We start from the raw sequence: 15,330 nt of genomic DNA, 5'->3' as shown, positions 1-15,330 counted from the left end.
GGGTGCTGCGTGCAAGATCACGGGGGTCCCCAGCGGCGGGACCCCCGCGATCAGGCATCTTATCCCCTATCCTTTGGATAGGGGATAAGATGTCTATGCGCCAGAGTACCCCTTTAATCTTTATGTTCTCTGTATAGATAAGTTGATATACTACCTGTATGACGGTACTGTACATTAATTTATATGTATATATTACCATTTTTTTATTTTATGTTCCTCTTTTTTGTACCTTTTTTTTCTTATGCTATTAGACATCATTACTGATAGCGCCTATCGAATATATATTTTCTCACAGATTTATTTATTTTCTGTAATATTTTATATGGACATTAATATTTAGACCCTTTTCTATGACACTAGAAATTTTGCGCTGTGGCCTCTTATTTCTCTTGATCATCTTTGAGATGTTTCTGCACCTTGATTAGCGTCTCCTGTGGTACATTCAGTTGATTGAACACATGTCTGTATATATGTGTCACAGTTGATAATGCATATCAGAATAAAAACAAAGCTATGAGGTGAAAAGGACTGCTTGTAGAGCATAGAAACATGATTGGGGGCACATATCTGGAGATGGGTACAAAAAAAATCTGCTTTACTGAAAGTTCCCAAGAGCATGGTGGTCTTCATAATATTTAATTGGAAAAAGTTTGGAGAAAGAATACCCATCTGTAGGCAGCTGTTCAAGAGTTATTGCCCCTCGTCAGTGCAGAACAGGGGGCTGGCTGGCTCTTCAGAGGTCTATCGTTTTTAAACCAAAAGGATAATGTTTCTTCTTGAAGAGATACCTGGCACAGCTCCTCCCCAATCCCATCACTACAGTGAAGCATGGTGGGCAGGGGCGTGGCTATAAACCACAGTGCCCCGGTGCGAAAAATTGCCCTGGGCCCCCCTACCACCAGAAGACCCGCTTCCCCAATCCCGGACGACCCCTTACTCGGCCGCACAAAGATATCAGTAAACATAGCACTGATGGGACACAGTCATGGGAATACACAACAATATAAGTGACTAACAGGCAGGGCCAGACAGACCAAACAGGCATTGTAGAATAAGAAGCCCATTTTTCTGGTGTGGTCCAACTGCTGGGACCCCCACCAATCACCCAATCACCAATCAGCTGTTGTAAAGCTATAACTCCCATCATGTCTGGAGAGCTACAGATTAGGGTACAGCATAATCCATCATCAGGACCGGTGCAGGAATTTCTTCCTGCACAAGGGAAGCTTCATTTTGGTGCCCCCCCCCCCCCCACGCCCGGGCGGCACCAGCTAGCTGTTGCAAGACTACAACTTTCAGCATGCCCTTACAGGGAGGACATGCTGAGAGCTGTAGTTGAACCAGCTAGGGGGCAGGTGGCTGGGAGGAGAGACGGCCGGCTCACAGATATATGAAAGTACGGCAATGTAATTTCATATTTCCCGCCCGGAGCCAAGAATGAAATAGTGCCGCGACACCCCTCCCCCCCCCAAAAAAAAGACACATGCGCATACCACTAAACAAGGAGCAAATATTACCTTACATTATAGTAAACTGACCAGATCGGTCATACTGAGACCAACAATACCAATAATACCGATATACCAAGATAAATATTACCAAGAATACACCTATATAAGGGACAAATAATACTGCCACACAAGGACCATTACACCACAAAGCGACTAGTGACTGGATAATTCCACTATACTGTTATTAAATAAAATCCACTATATACAAACCAAGATTCCCCAACTACCCCCCCCCCCCATACAGTGACCATATAGAGGTATATATCAGCTGTATACAGGTTCTGTATACCATGTAAGTGATTATATACAGGACCATATAGAGGTATATACCAGCTGTATAAAGGATCTGTATACCATATAAGTGATTATATGTAGGACCATATATTGGTATATACCAGCTGTACACAGGATCTGAATACCATGTAAGTGATTATAACCAGGACCATATAGAGGAATATACCAACTGTATACAGATCTGTATACCATATAAGTGATTATATACAGGACTATATAGAGTTATATACCAGGGACTCACAATCTTTTCTGATCAGCGGCGTCCTCTTTCCTTTTCTTCTCTATCCGGCTCAGACCACCATAATGTCTTCTTCCATCTAAAACTTCATCTCTTCAACATCTGCGGGACAAACATGCTAGACTCTGGTGCCCTCCATTGCCGATCCCCCCTTTGCCATTTCACTCCCCCCCCCCCCTTCTGTACCATTTCAATCCCAGCCCTCTGATCCCCTCAGTGCTAGTTCAATCCCCCCTTCTGATGGGGGGGGGGGGGGGAAATAGCACAGGGGATCAGAGGGGAGGGGGGGACTGGGAATTGAAATGGCACAGGGGGATCAGAGGGGGATTGGGAATTGACCCCTCTGATTCCCATTTGCAATTTTAATTACACCCCTATGCTATTTCATTCACAATCCTTCCACCCCTGTGCCATTTTCATTACCCCCTCTGATCCCCCTTTGCTGTGTCATTTCAATTACCTCCCCAATCCCCGTGTCATTTCATTAACCCCCCTCCCCTCAGGTATTTCATTACCCCCCCTTTTCATCTCTGGCTGTGCCAGTTCATTAACCCCCTCCCCTCCTCTCGCCTGTGCCAATTCATTAACCCCCTCCCCTCCTCTCACCTGTGCCAATTCATTAACCCCCTCCCCTCCTCCCCCCTGTGCCAATTCATTCAACAACCCCCATGTCCCATCTGTGTCAATTCATTACCCCCCTATCCCCCCTCCTCCACCCTGTGCCAATTTATTAACCCCCTCCTTTGCCATTTAATTACCCCCCCCCCCCACTGCTGCTACACCTGCTTAGGCCTGGTCTCGGCTCAGATTGAAAACTTGTCTCAGGCAGTGGCGTCGCTAGGGCTGGTGTCTGGTGTCACCCCCAACATAACACCGGTTCCTGCGCAGTATTTTTTTTTTTTTGACATATAAAGAAGAACTATCATTCCCCCCCAACTGCTGTGCCTCAGCCTCCTCATCCTTCAGCATCCCCCACAACTGCTGTGCCTCATCATACATACATCGCACCCCCACTTCTGTGCCTCGGCCTCCTTATCATTTATCACCCTCCCACTGCTGTGCCTCATCATTCATCAACCCCCCCCAGTGGTGCCTCCTCATCATTCATCCCCCCCCACTGCTGTGCCTCCTCACCATTTAAACCCCCTCCCTCTGCTGTGCCTCCTTATCATTCATCTTCCTCCCACTGCTGTGCCTCCTCCTCCTTCATCAAATCCCACCCAATGCTGTACCCCCTCATCATTGATCACACCTCAACCTCCCCCTCCTGTGCCTCCTCATCATCCTCCTCGCTTTGCCTCCTTAACACTCGCCCCGCCACATACTGCTGTCCTCATCATTTATCCAAACACCCCCTTATCATACCCTAATCACCCCCCCTTCCATGCCTCTTCATGACTCATCCAAACAATCCCCTCTTCTGTGCCTCCTCAACATTCATCACCCCCCCCCCACTGCTGTACCACCTTATCATACATACCCCAGTGCCTCTTCATCATTCATCTAAAACCTTCTTTTTGTGCCTCCTAAATATGCACGCTAGAGGGAAGGGGGCGTTGAGGCTAGCGCTGGGGGGTGTTGAGGCAAGCGCCGGGTGCTGCAGATCGGGCTGTGCCTGAGGGCCCAACCTGCAGCTGTTGCCCCATGGGGCCCAGTCGCAATGGCGACCGTTGCAACCTCTATAGCTACGCCACTGATGCTGGGGTAAGGATATCATGTTGTGGGGATGTATTCCAGCGTCTGACAGGGAGACTCGTCAGGTTTGATGGAAAGCTGAATGGAGCAAAGTGCTGAGATTTTCTTAATTAAAACCTGATCCAGAGTACTCTGGACCTAAGACTAGGCCAAAATGTCACCTTCCAACAAGACAATGACCCTAAGCACACAGTCATGACAACACAGTAGTGGTTTAGGGACAACTGTGTGAATGTCTTTAAGTGGCCTAGCCAGAGCTCAGACTTGAATACAATCTAACATCTCTGGAGAGACCTGAAAATGGCTGTCCACCGACAGTATCCATGCAACCTGACAGAGCTTGAAAGGATATGCAGAGAAGAATGGCAGAAAATCTCCAAATCCCCAAAAAGGCATCATACCCAAGAAGACTGGAGGCTGTAATAGCTGCAAAGGTGCTTTATCTAAGTACTAAGTAAACAGTCTGAATACTTATGTTCATGCAAAAATGTATGCAGATTGATGGGGGCAACATGAATTTTGTCATTTTTATCACCAGGCCGCAACATAACAAAATGTTAAAAAGGGAAAAAGTCTGAAGACTTTTCAAATGCAATGTACTTCCCACCAACAGCACTCTTGTCAGTTCTCCTCCCATAGCTGTTACTTCAGTGCCCCACCTACAGCTGCCACAGATTGTTTCTTTTAGAGTATATTTACACGCTACACATTTTCTGTGGATTTTCTGAAGCAGATCTGCAATGGTGTTTAACTGCATTTGTTTTGGTGCAAAAACACTGAACATTTTCTGCAACAGATCTGCACCAGATGCACAACATATGCTCATACCCTTACACAGTCTGTCAGTGAGCCAGTCAGCAGCTGGTGTGATGCATTATATAGGAAGGCAGGACACACTAAAAATGAAAGGACTACCTAACTTCCTGTTGGGTTGAGTCAGGCAAAATATGCTAAAGACAGTACAATTAATGATAACAGTATATTAGAAAGTTATATGTCTTGGTTTTAGTTAGCAAATGTTGGGCAAGAGAAGGGTCATGCATGGTAAATATCAGTTGCCTGGTCCTTTTGTTTTCTGTGAGGTAAGCTCCACCAGAGGCCAACCCTTTATGGCATGTGAGGATTGGGTGTGATAGCTTCTGATGGATGGGTGGCTTTAGTGAGTGAATATTAGACAATTGAATAAAAGGTAATTCTGTAATATGTTAGCTTATGTATATCCAATCAAGAGATCCATATGAACACTGATCACCTTTAATGGCAATGTACAAGCTAACTATAATGTCTATGTTTTTTTTTTCCAGGACTAGAGATCTAAGAATAATTAAAACCAAGATCACTGAGATAATTGGACCCTATGATGGTATCATTACAGTTAAGGTTTTTCACCCTCACCGTTCTTTTGATAAAATGGACTGTGATGGCTCAGCTAGAAGGTATGGAAAATAACAATAACATTTTAAAAGTTAAGAACACATTTGATGCAAATTAATATATATGATGTATTCTATTTGGCAAAGGATCACGTGCACAGTGACTGTGAATTTGTTAATGCAGGTCATAGAAAGTGTACATCTCCTTGGGCTTGCAGAAATGTTTTTCTTTTTATTAGGTCCATGTGAGCTAGAGTGTAAGAAATCCAACATTCTATGGTTTCACAAGTCAGTGACAAATTCCCTTTAGTACGTACTGGCTGACTGTACTCTAGTTTCTTTACATCTTGAATGTATTGTAGTTGGAGATTTATGCTATGTTCAGGTTGTAAAACCAGACATTTATTTTAACCAACAAAATGGCCGTAAAAATAGGTATAACAATCGTCCATTTTATATCTGATAATGTGTTACTGTCACCAGCATCACTTGCATTACCTGCTGGTAAAAGGTAATAATGCAGGTGACGCAGATTTAAACACTGTTTACTTTATTTTTCCTAGGCGGCCCCGTTGCAGAGTTATGCAAGAAAATACAAATATGCAAATGAAGTGCTTTGATGCACTAGGGGCAGTCCCAACTCGTTACTGCACTCTTATGCCTGCCTGACTCGGCCCTATACAGGGAACATGTGATCTCTTCTCCAATTAAAATTTTTTTTTTTACATTTTACTCTAAATCCAAAGTGCCCACTCCCATCACATGATCATCATTATTACAGGTCCTTCAGCCACATCCTATACCTAGTCCCACACCGCCAGCATTAAAGGGGTATTCCAGGATTTTTTTTTATTGACTATGCTACAGGGGCTGTAAAGTTAGTGTAGTTCATAATATAGTGTCTGTACCTGTGTGTGACTGTTTTCTCACAATTCTTCTGTGATTTTCACCCCAATATTTATTTTTACCTGCATACAAACTGTTGTCTCGGATTTTTCCCAGCTTGCAATGCGGCCGAGACCTGACTCACTAGTCAGCTGATGACAGGGAGCCTCTCTGCTCCAATGGGTGGAGGGATCAATCTGCAACTAATGCAACAGCTGTAGGCAACTTGATTGAAAACCACAGGTCTTTTATTTCAATGGGTGGGGTGGCTGATGTGTGGGAGGGAGGAAAATGGCATTGTGGGATTTGTAGTAAAAAAAAATAAGTCAAACAGGAAATACAAGTTCACAAAAAGCGTTATGATGATCTCATGCCATTTAGCCCCAAGACAAGCGCAGATCCTTCCTAAGCATGTCCATTACTGTCTGCCAGGTACGTATTAAAATCACCTTATGGTGGATAACCCCTTTAAGCAGATATAGAGCAGGGCCAGGTTGGTCAGTCATTGCTGTTGTGTTGTGTGCATAGATCTCTGCTCCTCAGTGACTGCCCAGCCAGGAACTGCTCTGTGTTGGCTAGAAACAGTACATGTGGGGACAGAGCTCAGGAGTGCAGGATAGAAGAGAGTGGGCCTCAGGTCCTTGAATACTGTATATATAAAGGTGACATTGCACAGGGCCCAGTTGGGTAGGTAGAAGAGTGCACTGAGGTGCGGAGAATGCCCCCAGTGCACAAAACACTTAATTAGCATATTTGGATTTTCAGGCACTACTCGGGAATAGGGCCACATAGGGAAAAGAAGGTAAACAGCATTGAAATCAGCATCACTTGCACTATTGCCCTTTATCAGCATGTTAGTACAGGTGACAGCAGAAATTCTGCTGTGTGAATGGGACAGAGGAATCCCATTGAAGTGTAATGGCTATAAATTTATGCAGAAATCAATGCAGAATTCAGTGCCGAAATTCTTCTGTATGAACCCGGCCTTAGATGTATTAAGGTCTGGGCTCTGACTGGGCCATTCCAAAACATTAGTCTTCTGGTGAAGTCATGCTTTTGTGGATTTCTCGTTGTGAAAGGTAGACTTCCTCTTCAGCTTGTACGCCTGAAGGTTTTTGTGCCAAACTTGTCTGGTATTGTCTGGAACTGTTAAAAATTCCATCTCCCCTGATTAAGGCACTGGTTCCAGCTGAAGAACAACAGCCCTAAAGCATCATACTGTCACCACCATGCTTCATTGTGGCTATGGTGTTCTTTGAGTCTTGTGCAGTTTTGTTTTTTCCCCAAGCATACCATAGGAGTTATGGGTTATTAGGTTCAACCTTGCTTTCATCAGACCATAACACATTTGTCCACATGCTTTTGGGGGACTTAATGTCTGTTTTAGCTGGGCTTGTTTGTTTTTCTTTGTAAGAAATGTTTCCATCTTGCCCTCCCACCCCATAGATTGTTGTAGCACACAGCCAGTACTTGACCAGTTTTCTTCTCATCTTGTCATCAATTTTGGAGTGACTTCCAGTTCTTGGTAATGTCTCTGTCTCTGGTAATGTCTCTAATGTCACAGTGTTCCATGGTATATCTGATGATTAGAAATGTTTTTTCTTTACCCTTCTCCTGACTGATATCTTTCAACAATGAGACCCCTCTGATGCATTTGAAGCTCTCCGCGGGCCATGGCTAATGCTGTGAGATGCAACTAAGCCAATGTCAGGAACACCTACTAGAACAGTTGCATTTTATTTGTGGTTATTCAGAATCACTTTAAATTATGGCAGGTGTGTAATAATTTCTATTTCACATGTGATAGGTTCATTTTACAATGTGATAGTTTGATTCTGAACACAGCCACGTGTCCAGTTATAAGAAGATGTGCACACTTATGAAAAAAAAAGATATAGCGTGTTATTATTATTTTTTCTTTCCCCTTCAAAGATTTCAGATTTTTTTTGCAAATACATTTTTCACTTTATAGGTCACATTAAAGGAGTTCTCCGGTGCTTAGACATCTTATCCCCTATCAAAAGGATAGGGGATAAGATGCCTGATCGCAGGAGTCCTGCCGCTGGGGACCCCCAGGATCTTGCACGCGGCACCCCGTTTGTAATCAGTCGGCCGGCGGCGTGTGATGTCACGCCTCCGCCCCCCGTGTGACATCACGCTCCAGAATTTTAAGTCTGTAGACTTTTTATATCCAGTGTAAGTGCATTAGAGTACATACAGCAAGTTTCACACTGTGAGTTTAAGCTGTGGCAGGTTTTCCTTTCCACAAATGGAAATTATGTAGAGAATTACATTGACTTCAATAGGGTCTGCTGTGGATTTTAGAACTTTCTCTAAATTGGACCGTGTAAACATACCATAACAATACGTTCACATGGGCTGATTTGCTACTTATTTTATCACTGATTTATCTGTATCAAATAAGCAGCAGGAAAAAAAAGTTGAAAATAAACAGCAGCATATCTGCAGCAAGATCTGCATGTGTGAACAGACCATTATAGTGTATGAATAGTGTGTTAATAGTGTGTAATAAAATAATAATTGATCATTTTCCTCACTACAGTAACTTTATGGTAACAATAATGCGTATTTTCAATGTACTCTATTTCTCTTTAAAGCATTTGACACTATTTTTTGATTTTACATAGACTGTAGATCTGCAGAGGCCGCAGACATTGTGTTCCTTGTAGATGAGTCTTGGAGTGTAGGAGAAGACAACTTTCAGGTTATCAAAGACTTTATTAGAAGTATGATAAGCTCTTTTCAGAATACAGATGTACTTGGGAAGGAAGGAATACGATTTGGAGTTGCAGTTTATGGAGATTCCCCAAGGTAACACATCACATCTTGGAAATGTACACTGTTGTCATAATTCATATTCGATTTCTATCTCTCAATTCACGTGAATAAACTAACAAGCAGCAGTTTAGTAATTGGAGAAATATCAGTATTTTTATCCATCCCTTTGTAAATTTAAAGTAACAACATATGGGGAAAAAAAATGTTTCCAAAGAAATCAAATGGGACAGTACAAATGTAAAATTTTCCTGTCTTTTGCTTGTGTGCATTAGCTGAATTTTACAGTATAGTATTTATTTACAATATATATTACATTATATATTTATTATACAGTATATATGTACAGTATATTTCAGGGCAGGAAGAAAGTCCAGCATCCATTCCACTAAATGCTTGAAAGTATGTTGCAGTAAACCCCATAAAAATTCAGAACAATATACAGTGGGGATCAAAAGTTTGGGCACCCCAAGTAAAGATTTGTATAAATGTGCATAAAGAAGCCAAGGAAAGATGGAAAAATCTCCAAAAGGCATCAAATTACAGATTAGACATTATTATAATATGTCAACAAAAGTTAGATTTTATTTCCATAATTTACACTTTCAAAATAACAGAAAACAAAAAAAATGGCGGCTGCAAAAGTTTGGGCACCCTGCAGAATTTATAGCATGCACTGCCCCCTTTGCAAAGCTGAGACCTGCCAGTGTCATGGATTGTTCTCAATCATCATCTGGGAAGACCAGGTGATGTCAATCTCAAAGGTTTTAAATGCCCAGACTCATCTGACCTTGCCCCAACAATCAGCACCATGGGTTCTTCTAAGCAGTTGTCTAGAAATCTGAAACTGAAAATAGTTGACGCACACAAAGCTGGAGAAGGCTATAAGAAGATAGCAAACGTTTTCAGATGTCAATATCCTCTGCTCGGAATGTAATTAAGAAATGGCAGTCATCAGGAACAGTGGAAGTTAAAGCAAGACCTGGAAGACCAAGAAAAATATCAGATGGAACAGCTCTCGGATTGTGAGAAAAACTATTCAAAACCCACGTTTGACTGCACAATCCCTCCAGAAAGAGATGGCAGACACTGGAGTTGTGGTACACTATTCCACTATAAAGAGAAACTTGTACAAATATGGTCTTCATGGAAGAGTCATCAGAAGAAAATCTCTTCTACGTCCTCACCACAAAAATCAGCGTTTGAACTTTGCAAATGAACATATAGACAAGCCTGATGCATTTTGGAAACAAGTTCCATGTGGACTGATGAGGTTAAAATTGAACTTTTTGGCAGAAATGAGCAAAGGTACGTTTGGAGAAGAAGGGGAACAGAATTTTATGAAAAGAACCTCTGTCCAACTGTTAAGCATGGGGGTGGATCAATCATGCTTTGGGGTTGTATTGCAGACAGTGGCACAGGGAACATCTCACGAGTAGAAGGAAAAATGCATTCAATAAAATTTCAGCAAACTTTGGATGCCATCTGTGAAAAAGCTGAAGTTAAAGAGGGGATGGCTTCTACAAATGGATAATGATACTAAACACACCTCGAAATCCACGGGGGATTACATCAAGAGGCGTAAACTGAAGGTTTTGCCATGGCCTTCAGAATCTCCTGACCTAAACATAATTGAAAATCTATGGATAGACCTTAAAAGAGCAGTGCGTGACAGACAGCCCAGAAATCTCAAAGAACTGGAAGACTTTTGTAAGGAAGAATGGGCAAAGATACCTCAAACAAGAATTGAAAGACTCTTGGCTGGCTACAAAAAGCGTTTACAAGCTGTAATACTTGCCAAAGGGGGCAGTACAAGGTATTAACTCTGCAGGGTGCCCAAACTTTTACAGACACCATTTTTTTGTTTTCTGTTATTTTGAAAGTAATGGAAATAAAATCGAACTTTTGTTGACATATTATGAGAATGTCTAATCTGTAATTTGATGCCTTTTGGAGATTTTTCCATCTTTCCTTGGCTTCTTTATGCATATTAATACAAATTTTTACCTGTGGTGCCAAAACTATTGATCCCCACTGTAAACGGTTTCTATATCTGATGTCTGTCAAGCTTATTTTTATCTCATACTCAAAGCATTAGAGTTCAAAATTAGCTTGAAACCTGTCAGTTACCACATAAGTAAGAGCTCAAAATGAGCTTGAAACATGTCCAATATTGCAACCTTTTCTATAATTGCAGATGTTTATGGTGCACGCTATAATAAACTTTCAAGCTTTCAATTTAACCTGTTCAGGACCCAGGGCGTAATTTTACTTAAGGACCCAGGGCGTAAACTTACGCCCTGGCGTTTTCTGGTCCTTGCCGTGCGCCGGGCAGAGATCGGAAGCGGATGCCTGCTGAAATGCTTCAGCAGGCATCCAGGGCAAACGCCGAGGGGGGCCATGTAGGGAAATCACCCCTGCGATCTGCGGCGATACCGGGCTGATCGGGTCTCTGGGACCAGACCGCCGGGTAATTATGCATGATCCCGGTTGTCAGACAGCCAGGACCATGCTGAAGTATAGGAGCGAGGTGGCAAGCCTGCCACCTCCTCCTATCCCCTGCGATCCATCGGTTAGCTAACCGACCAATCGCAGGGAGGGGTTACTTCCTCCCGCCCTGCCGGGCCCCTGGAAGTCCAGAGAGGACGGGAGGAAGACCGTAGGATGTGGCGGGGGACGGGGGACGGGGGACGGGGGGAGTGCTGGGGACCGGCCCCGGTACTTACCTCGTCCCTGAAGACCAGGATCCCGGCGACGGAGACGGCGGCGGTGGCGACAGGTGAGTGGATCTTCGGCGGCGTTGCGGGACCTTTGCAGCAGTCCAGACCGCCGTAAAGCGATCTGGACTGCTCCATCTGGTCCCCTTACACTACAACTCCCAGCATGCCCAGACAGCCCTTGGCGTCTGGGCATGCTGGGAGTTGCAGTTTTGCAACATCTGGAGGTCCACAGTTTGGAGACCACTGTGCCCTTCCAGATGTTGCAAAACTACACATCCTCAGCATGCCCTTACTGTCCAGGCATGCTGGGAGTTGTAGTTCTGTAACATCTGGCCCTTCAGATGTTGCAGAACTACAACTCCCAGCATGCCTGGACAGTTTTGGCATACTGGGAGTTGTAGTTTTGCAACATCTGGAAGGGCACAGATTGGGAACCACTGTATTAGTGGTCTGCAAACTGTAGTCCTCCAGATGTTGCAAAACTACAACTCCAAGCATGCTGGGAGTTGTAGTTCGGCAACATCTGGCTCTAAAGATGTTGCCGAACTACTACTTCCAGCATGCCTGAGAATGTTTGGGAGTAGTGGTTTTGCAACAACTGGAGGCACACTGGTTGGGAAACATTGTCTGTTTCCTAACTCAGTGTTTCCCAACCCGTGTGCCTCCAGCTGTTGCTAAACTATAACTACCAGCATGCACTGATAGACTGTGCATGCTGGGAGTTGTAGTTTTGCAACAGCTGGAGGTCCCCCCCCCCCCCTGTGAATGTACAGGGTACATTCACATGGGCAGGGGGCTTACAGTGAGTATCCGGCTGCAAGTTTGCGATGCAGGAAATTTTGCGCGGCAGCTCAAACTCGCAGCGGGAAACTCGCTGTAATCCCCCGCCCTTATGACTGTACCCTAAAAACACTACACTACACTACACTAACACACAATAAAATAAAAAGTAAAAAACACTACATATACACAGCCCCCCTCCCCCCAATAAAAATGAAAAACGTCTGGTACGCCACTGTTTCCAAAATGGAGCCTCCAACTGTTGCAAAACAACAACTCCCAGTATTGCCGGACAGCCGTTGACTGTACAAGCATGCTGGGAGTTTTGCAACAGCTGGAGGCACCCTGTTTGGGAATCACTTGCGTAGAATACCCCTATGTCCACCCCTATGCAAATCCCTAATTCAGGCCTCAAATGCGCATGGCGCTCTCACTTCGAAGCCCTGTTGTATTTCAAGGCAACAGTTTAGGGCCACATGTGGGGTATCGCCGTACTCGGGAGAAATTGCATAACAAATTTTGGGAGGCTTTTTCTCCCTTTCCCCCCTTATGAAAAGGTGAAGTTGGGGTCTACACCAGCATGTTAGTGTGAAAGGGAAAAAAGCCCCACAAAATTTGTAATGCAATTTCTCCCGACTACGGAGATACCCCATATGTGGGCGCAAAGTGCTCTGGGGGCCCACAACAAGGCCCAGAAGGGAGAGTGCACCATGTACATTTGAGGTGATTTGCACAGGGGTGGCTGACTGTTACAGCGGTTTTGACAAACGCAAAAAAAACAAAAACACGTGACCCCATTTCGGAAACTACACCCCTCGCGGAATGAAATGAGGGGTGCAGTGAGAATTTACACCCCACTGGTGTCTGACAGATCTTTGGAGTAGTGGGCTGTGCAAATTTAAAATTTTGTACAGCCCACTGTTCCAGAGATCTGACAGACACCAGTAGGGGGTAAATGCTCACTGTACCCCTTGTTAGGTTCCTCAAGGGGTCTAGTTTCCAAAATGGTATGCCATGTGGGGATTATTTTGCTGTCCTGGCACCATAGGGGCTTCCTAAATGCGACATGCCCCCCGAGCAAAATTTGCTCTCAAAAAGCCAAATATGACTCCTTCTCTTCTGAGCATTGTAGTTCGCCCGTAGTGCACTTCAGGTCAACATATGGGTATGGGGTACCTCCATACTCAGAAGAGATGGGGTTACAAATTTTGGGGGGTATTTTCTGCTATTAACCCTTGCAAAAATGTGAAATTTGGGGGGAAACACATTTTAGTGAAACATTTTTTTTTTTTACGTATGCAAAAGTCGTGAAACCCCTGTGGGCTATTAAGGCTCACTTTATACCTTGTTACGTTCCTCAAGGGGTCTAGTTTCCAAAATGGTATGCCATGTGTTTTTTTTTTGCTGTTCTGGCACCATAGGGGCTTCCTAAATGCGACATACCCCCGAGCAAAATTTGCTCTCAAAAAGTCAAATATGACTCCTTCTTTTCTGAGCATTGTAGTTCGCCCGTAGTGCACTTCAGGTCAACTTATGGGGTACCTCCATACTCAGAAGAGATGGGGTTACAAATTTTTTGGGGTATTTTCTGCTATTAACCCTTGCAAAAATGTGAAATTTGGGGGGAAACACATTTTAGTGAAATTTATTTTTTATTTTTTTACATATGCAAAAGTCGTGAAATACCTGTGGGGTATTAAGGCTCACTTTATTCCTTGTTACGTTCCTCGAGGGGTCTAGTTTTAAAAATGGTATGCCATGTGTTTTTTTTTTTTTTTTGCTGTTCTGGCACCATAGGCACCACTAAATGCAACATGCCTCCCAAAAACCATTTCAGAAAAACGTACTCTCCAAAATCCCCTTGTCGCTCCTTCGCTTCTGAGCCCTCTACTGCACCCGCCGAACACTTTACATAGGCATACAAGGTAGGGCTACAAATATAAGTATAAATTATCTCCTTTTACCCCTTGTAAAAATTCAAAAATTGGGTCTACAAGAACATGCAAGTGTAAAAAATGAAGATTGTGAATTTTCTCCTTCACTTTGCTGCTATTCCTGTGAAACACCTAAAGGATTGAAATGCTGACTGAATGTCATTTTGAATACTTTGGGGGGTGCAGTTTTTATAATGGGGTCATTTGTGGGGTATTTCTAAGAGGAAGACCCTTCAAATCCACTTTAAACCTGAACTGGTCCATGAAAAATTGGGATTTTGGAAATTTTGAGAAAAATTGGAAAATTGATGCTGAACTTTGAAGCCCTCTGGTGTCTTTCAAAAGTAAAAACACATCAATTTTATGATGCAAACATGAAGTGGACATATTGTATATGTGAATTTAAAAAAATGATTTGGAATATCCATTTTCCTTACAAGCAGAGAGCTTCAAAGTTAGAAAAATGCTACATTTTCAAATTTTTCATCAAATTTTGGGATTTTTCACCAAGAAAGGATGCAAGTTACCGCAAGTTACCACTATGTTAAACTAGAATATGTCACGAAAAAACTTTCTCGGAATCAGAATGATAACTAAAAGCATTCCAGAGTTATTAATGTTTAAAGGGACAGTGGTCAGATGTGCAAAAAATGGCCGGGTCCTAAGGTGTAAAATGGCTGGGTCCTTAAGGGGTTAATGGATGCTGGCCTTCATTGCTGCCGTTTTTAATTTGTAAGACGTGGCCAACCGTCTGTCCACATCCCCATTTCAAGCACAAAGAGCTGATTAATACACACACACACAGGTGGGCTGGATTCCTTCTTTCCTTTGGGAAAAGTATAAAACATATGTTTTGTAAATCAAAGTGGAATGTGGTATGCACTGCTCTTCCTTTGCTTTTTATGTAAGTGCATTGCTCTCTTGTGAATGAAAACATGAAACTTGGTAGAATTCAGTCTGAAAAAATGTTGATCAAAAGGTTATGTGCTGGCCTATAAGTATCTTCACTAAAATATTAATACTTATGTTTACTTATAAATGCCCCCTTCTAACACATTTATCTTGTTAGAGCAGCTTCGATATTCCAGAGTTGCTATTTTTCAC

At 43.2% G+C, this 15,330-nt stretch overlaps 1 protein-coding gene across 1 annotated transcript in view; it reads left to right on the top strand.

Moving 5' to 3' along the window:
• The window catches only part of LOC130367428 (collagen alpha-1(VII) chain-like), a 522,098-nt gene that overhangs the window by 20,169 nt on the left and 486,599 nt on the right, over nt 1-15,330 (top strand). The window contains exons 2-3 of the mRNA XM_056569846.1: nt 5,043-5,174; nt 8,645-8,828. Of these exons, the coding sequence (XP_056425821.1) occupies nt 5,096-5,174; nt 8,645-8,828 (263 nt within the window). The 5' untranslated portion in view covers nt 5,043-5,095. The remainder of the gene's footprint in view (nt 1-5,042; nt 5,175-8,644; nt 8,829-15,330) is intronic.

The sequence above is a fragment of the Hyla sarda genome, chromosome 4, assembly GCF_029499605.1.
Source record: "Hyla sarda isolate aHylSar1 chromosome 4, aHylSar1.hap1, whole genome shotgun sequence".
NCBI lineage: Eukaryota > Metazoa > Chordata > Amphibia > Anura > Hylidae > Hyla > Hyla sarda.
The sequence above is the reverse complement of the archived record's forward strand: the minus strand, read 5'-3'. Positions and strand labels throughout refer to the sequence as shown.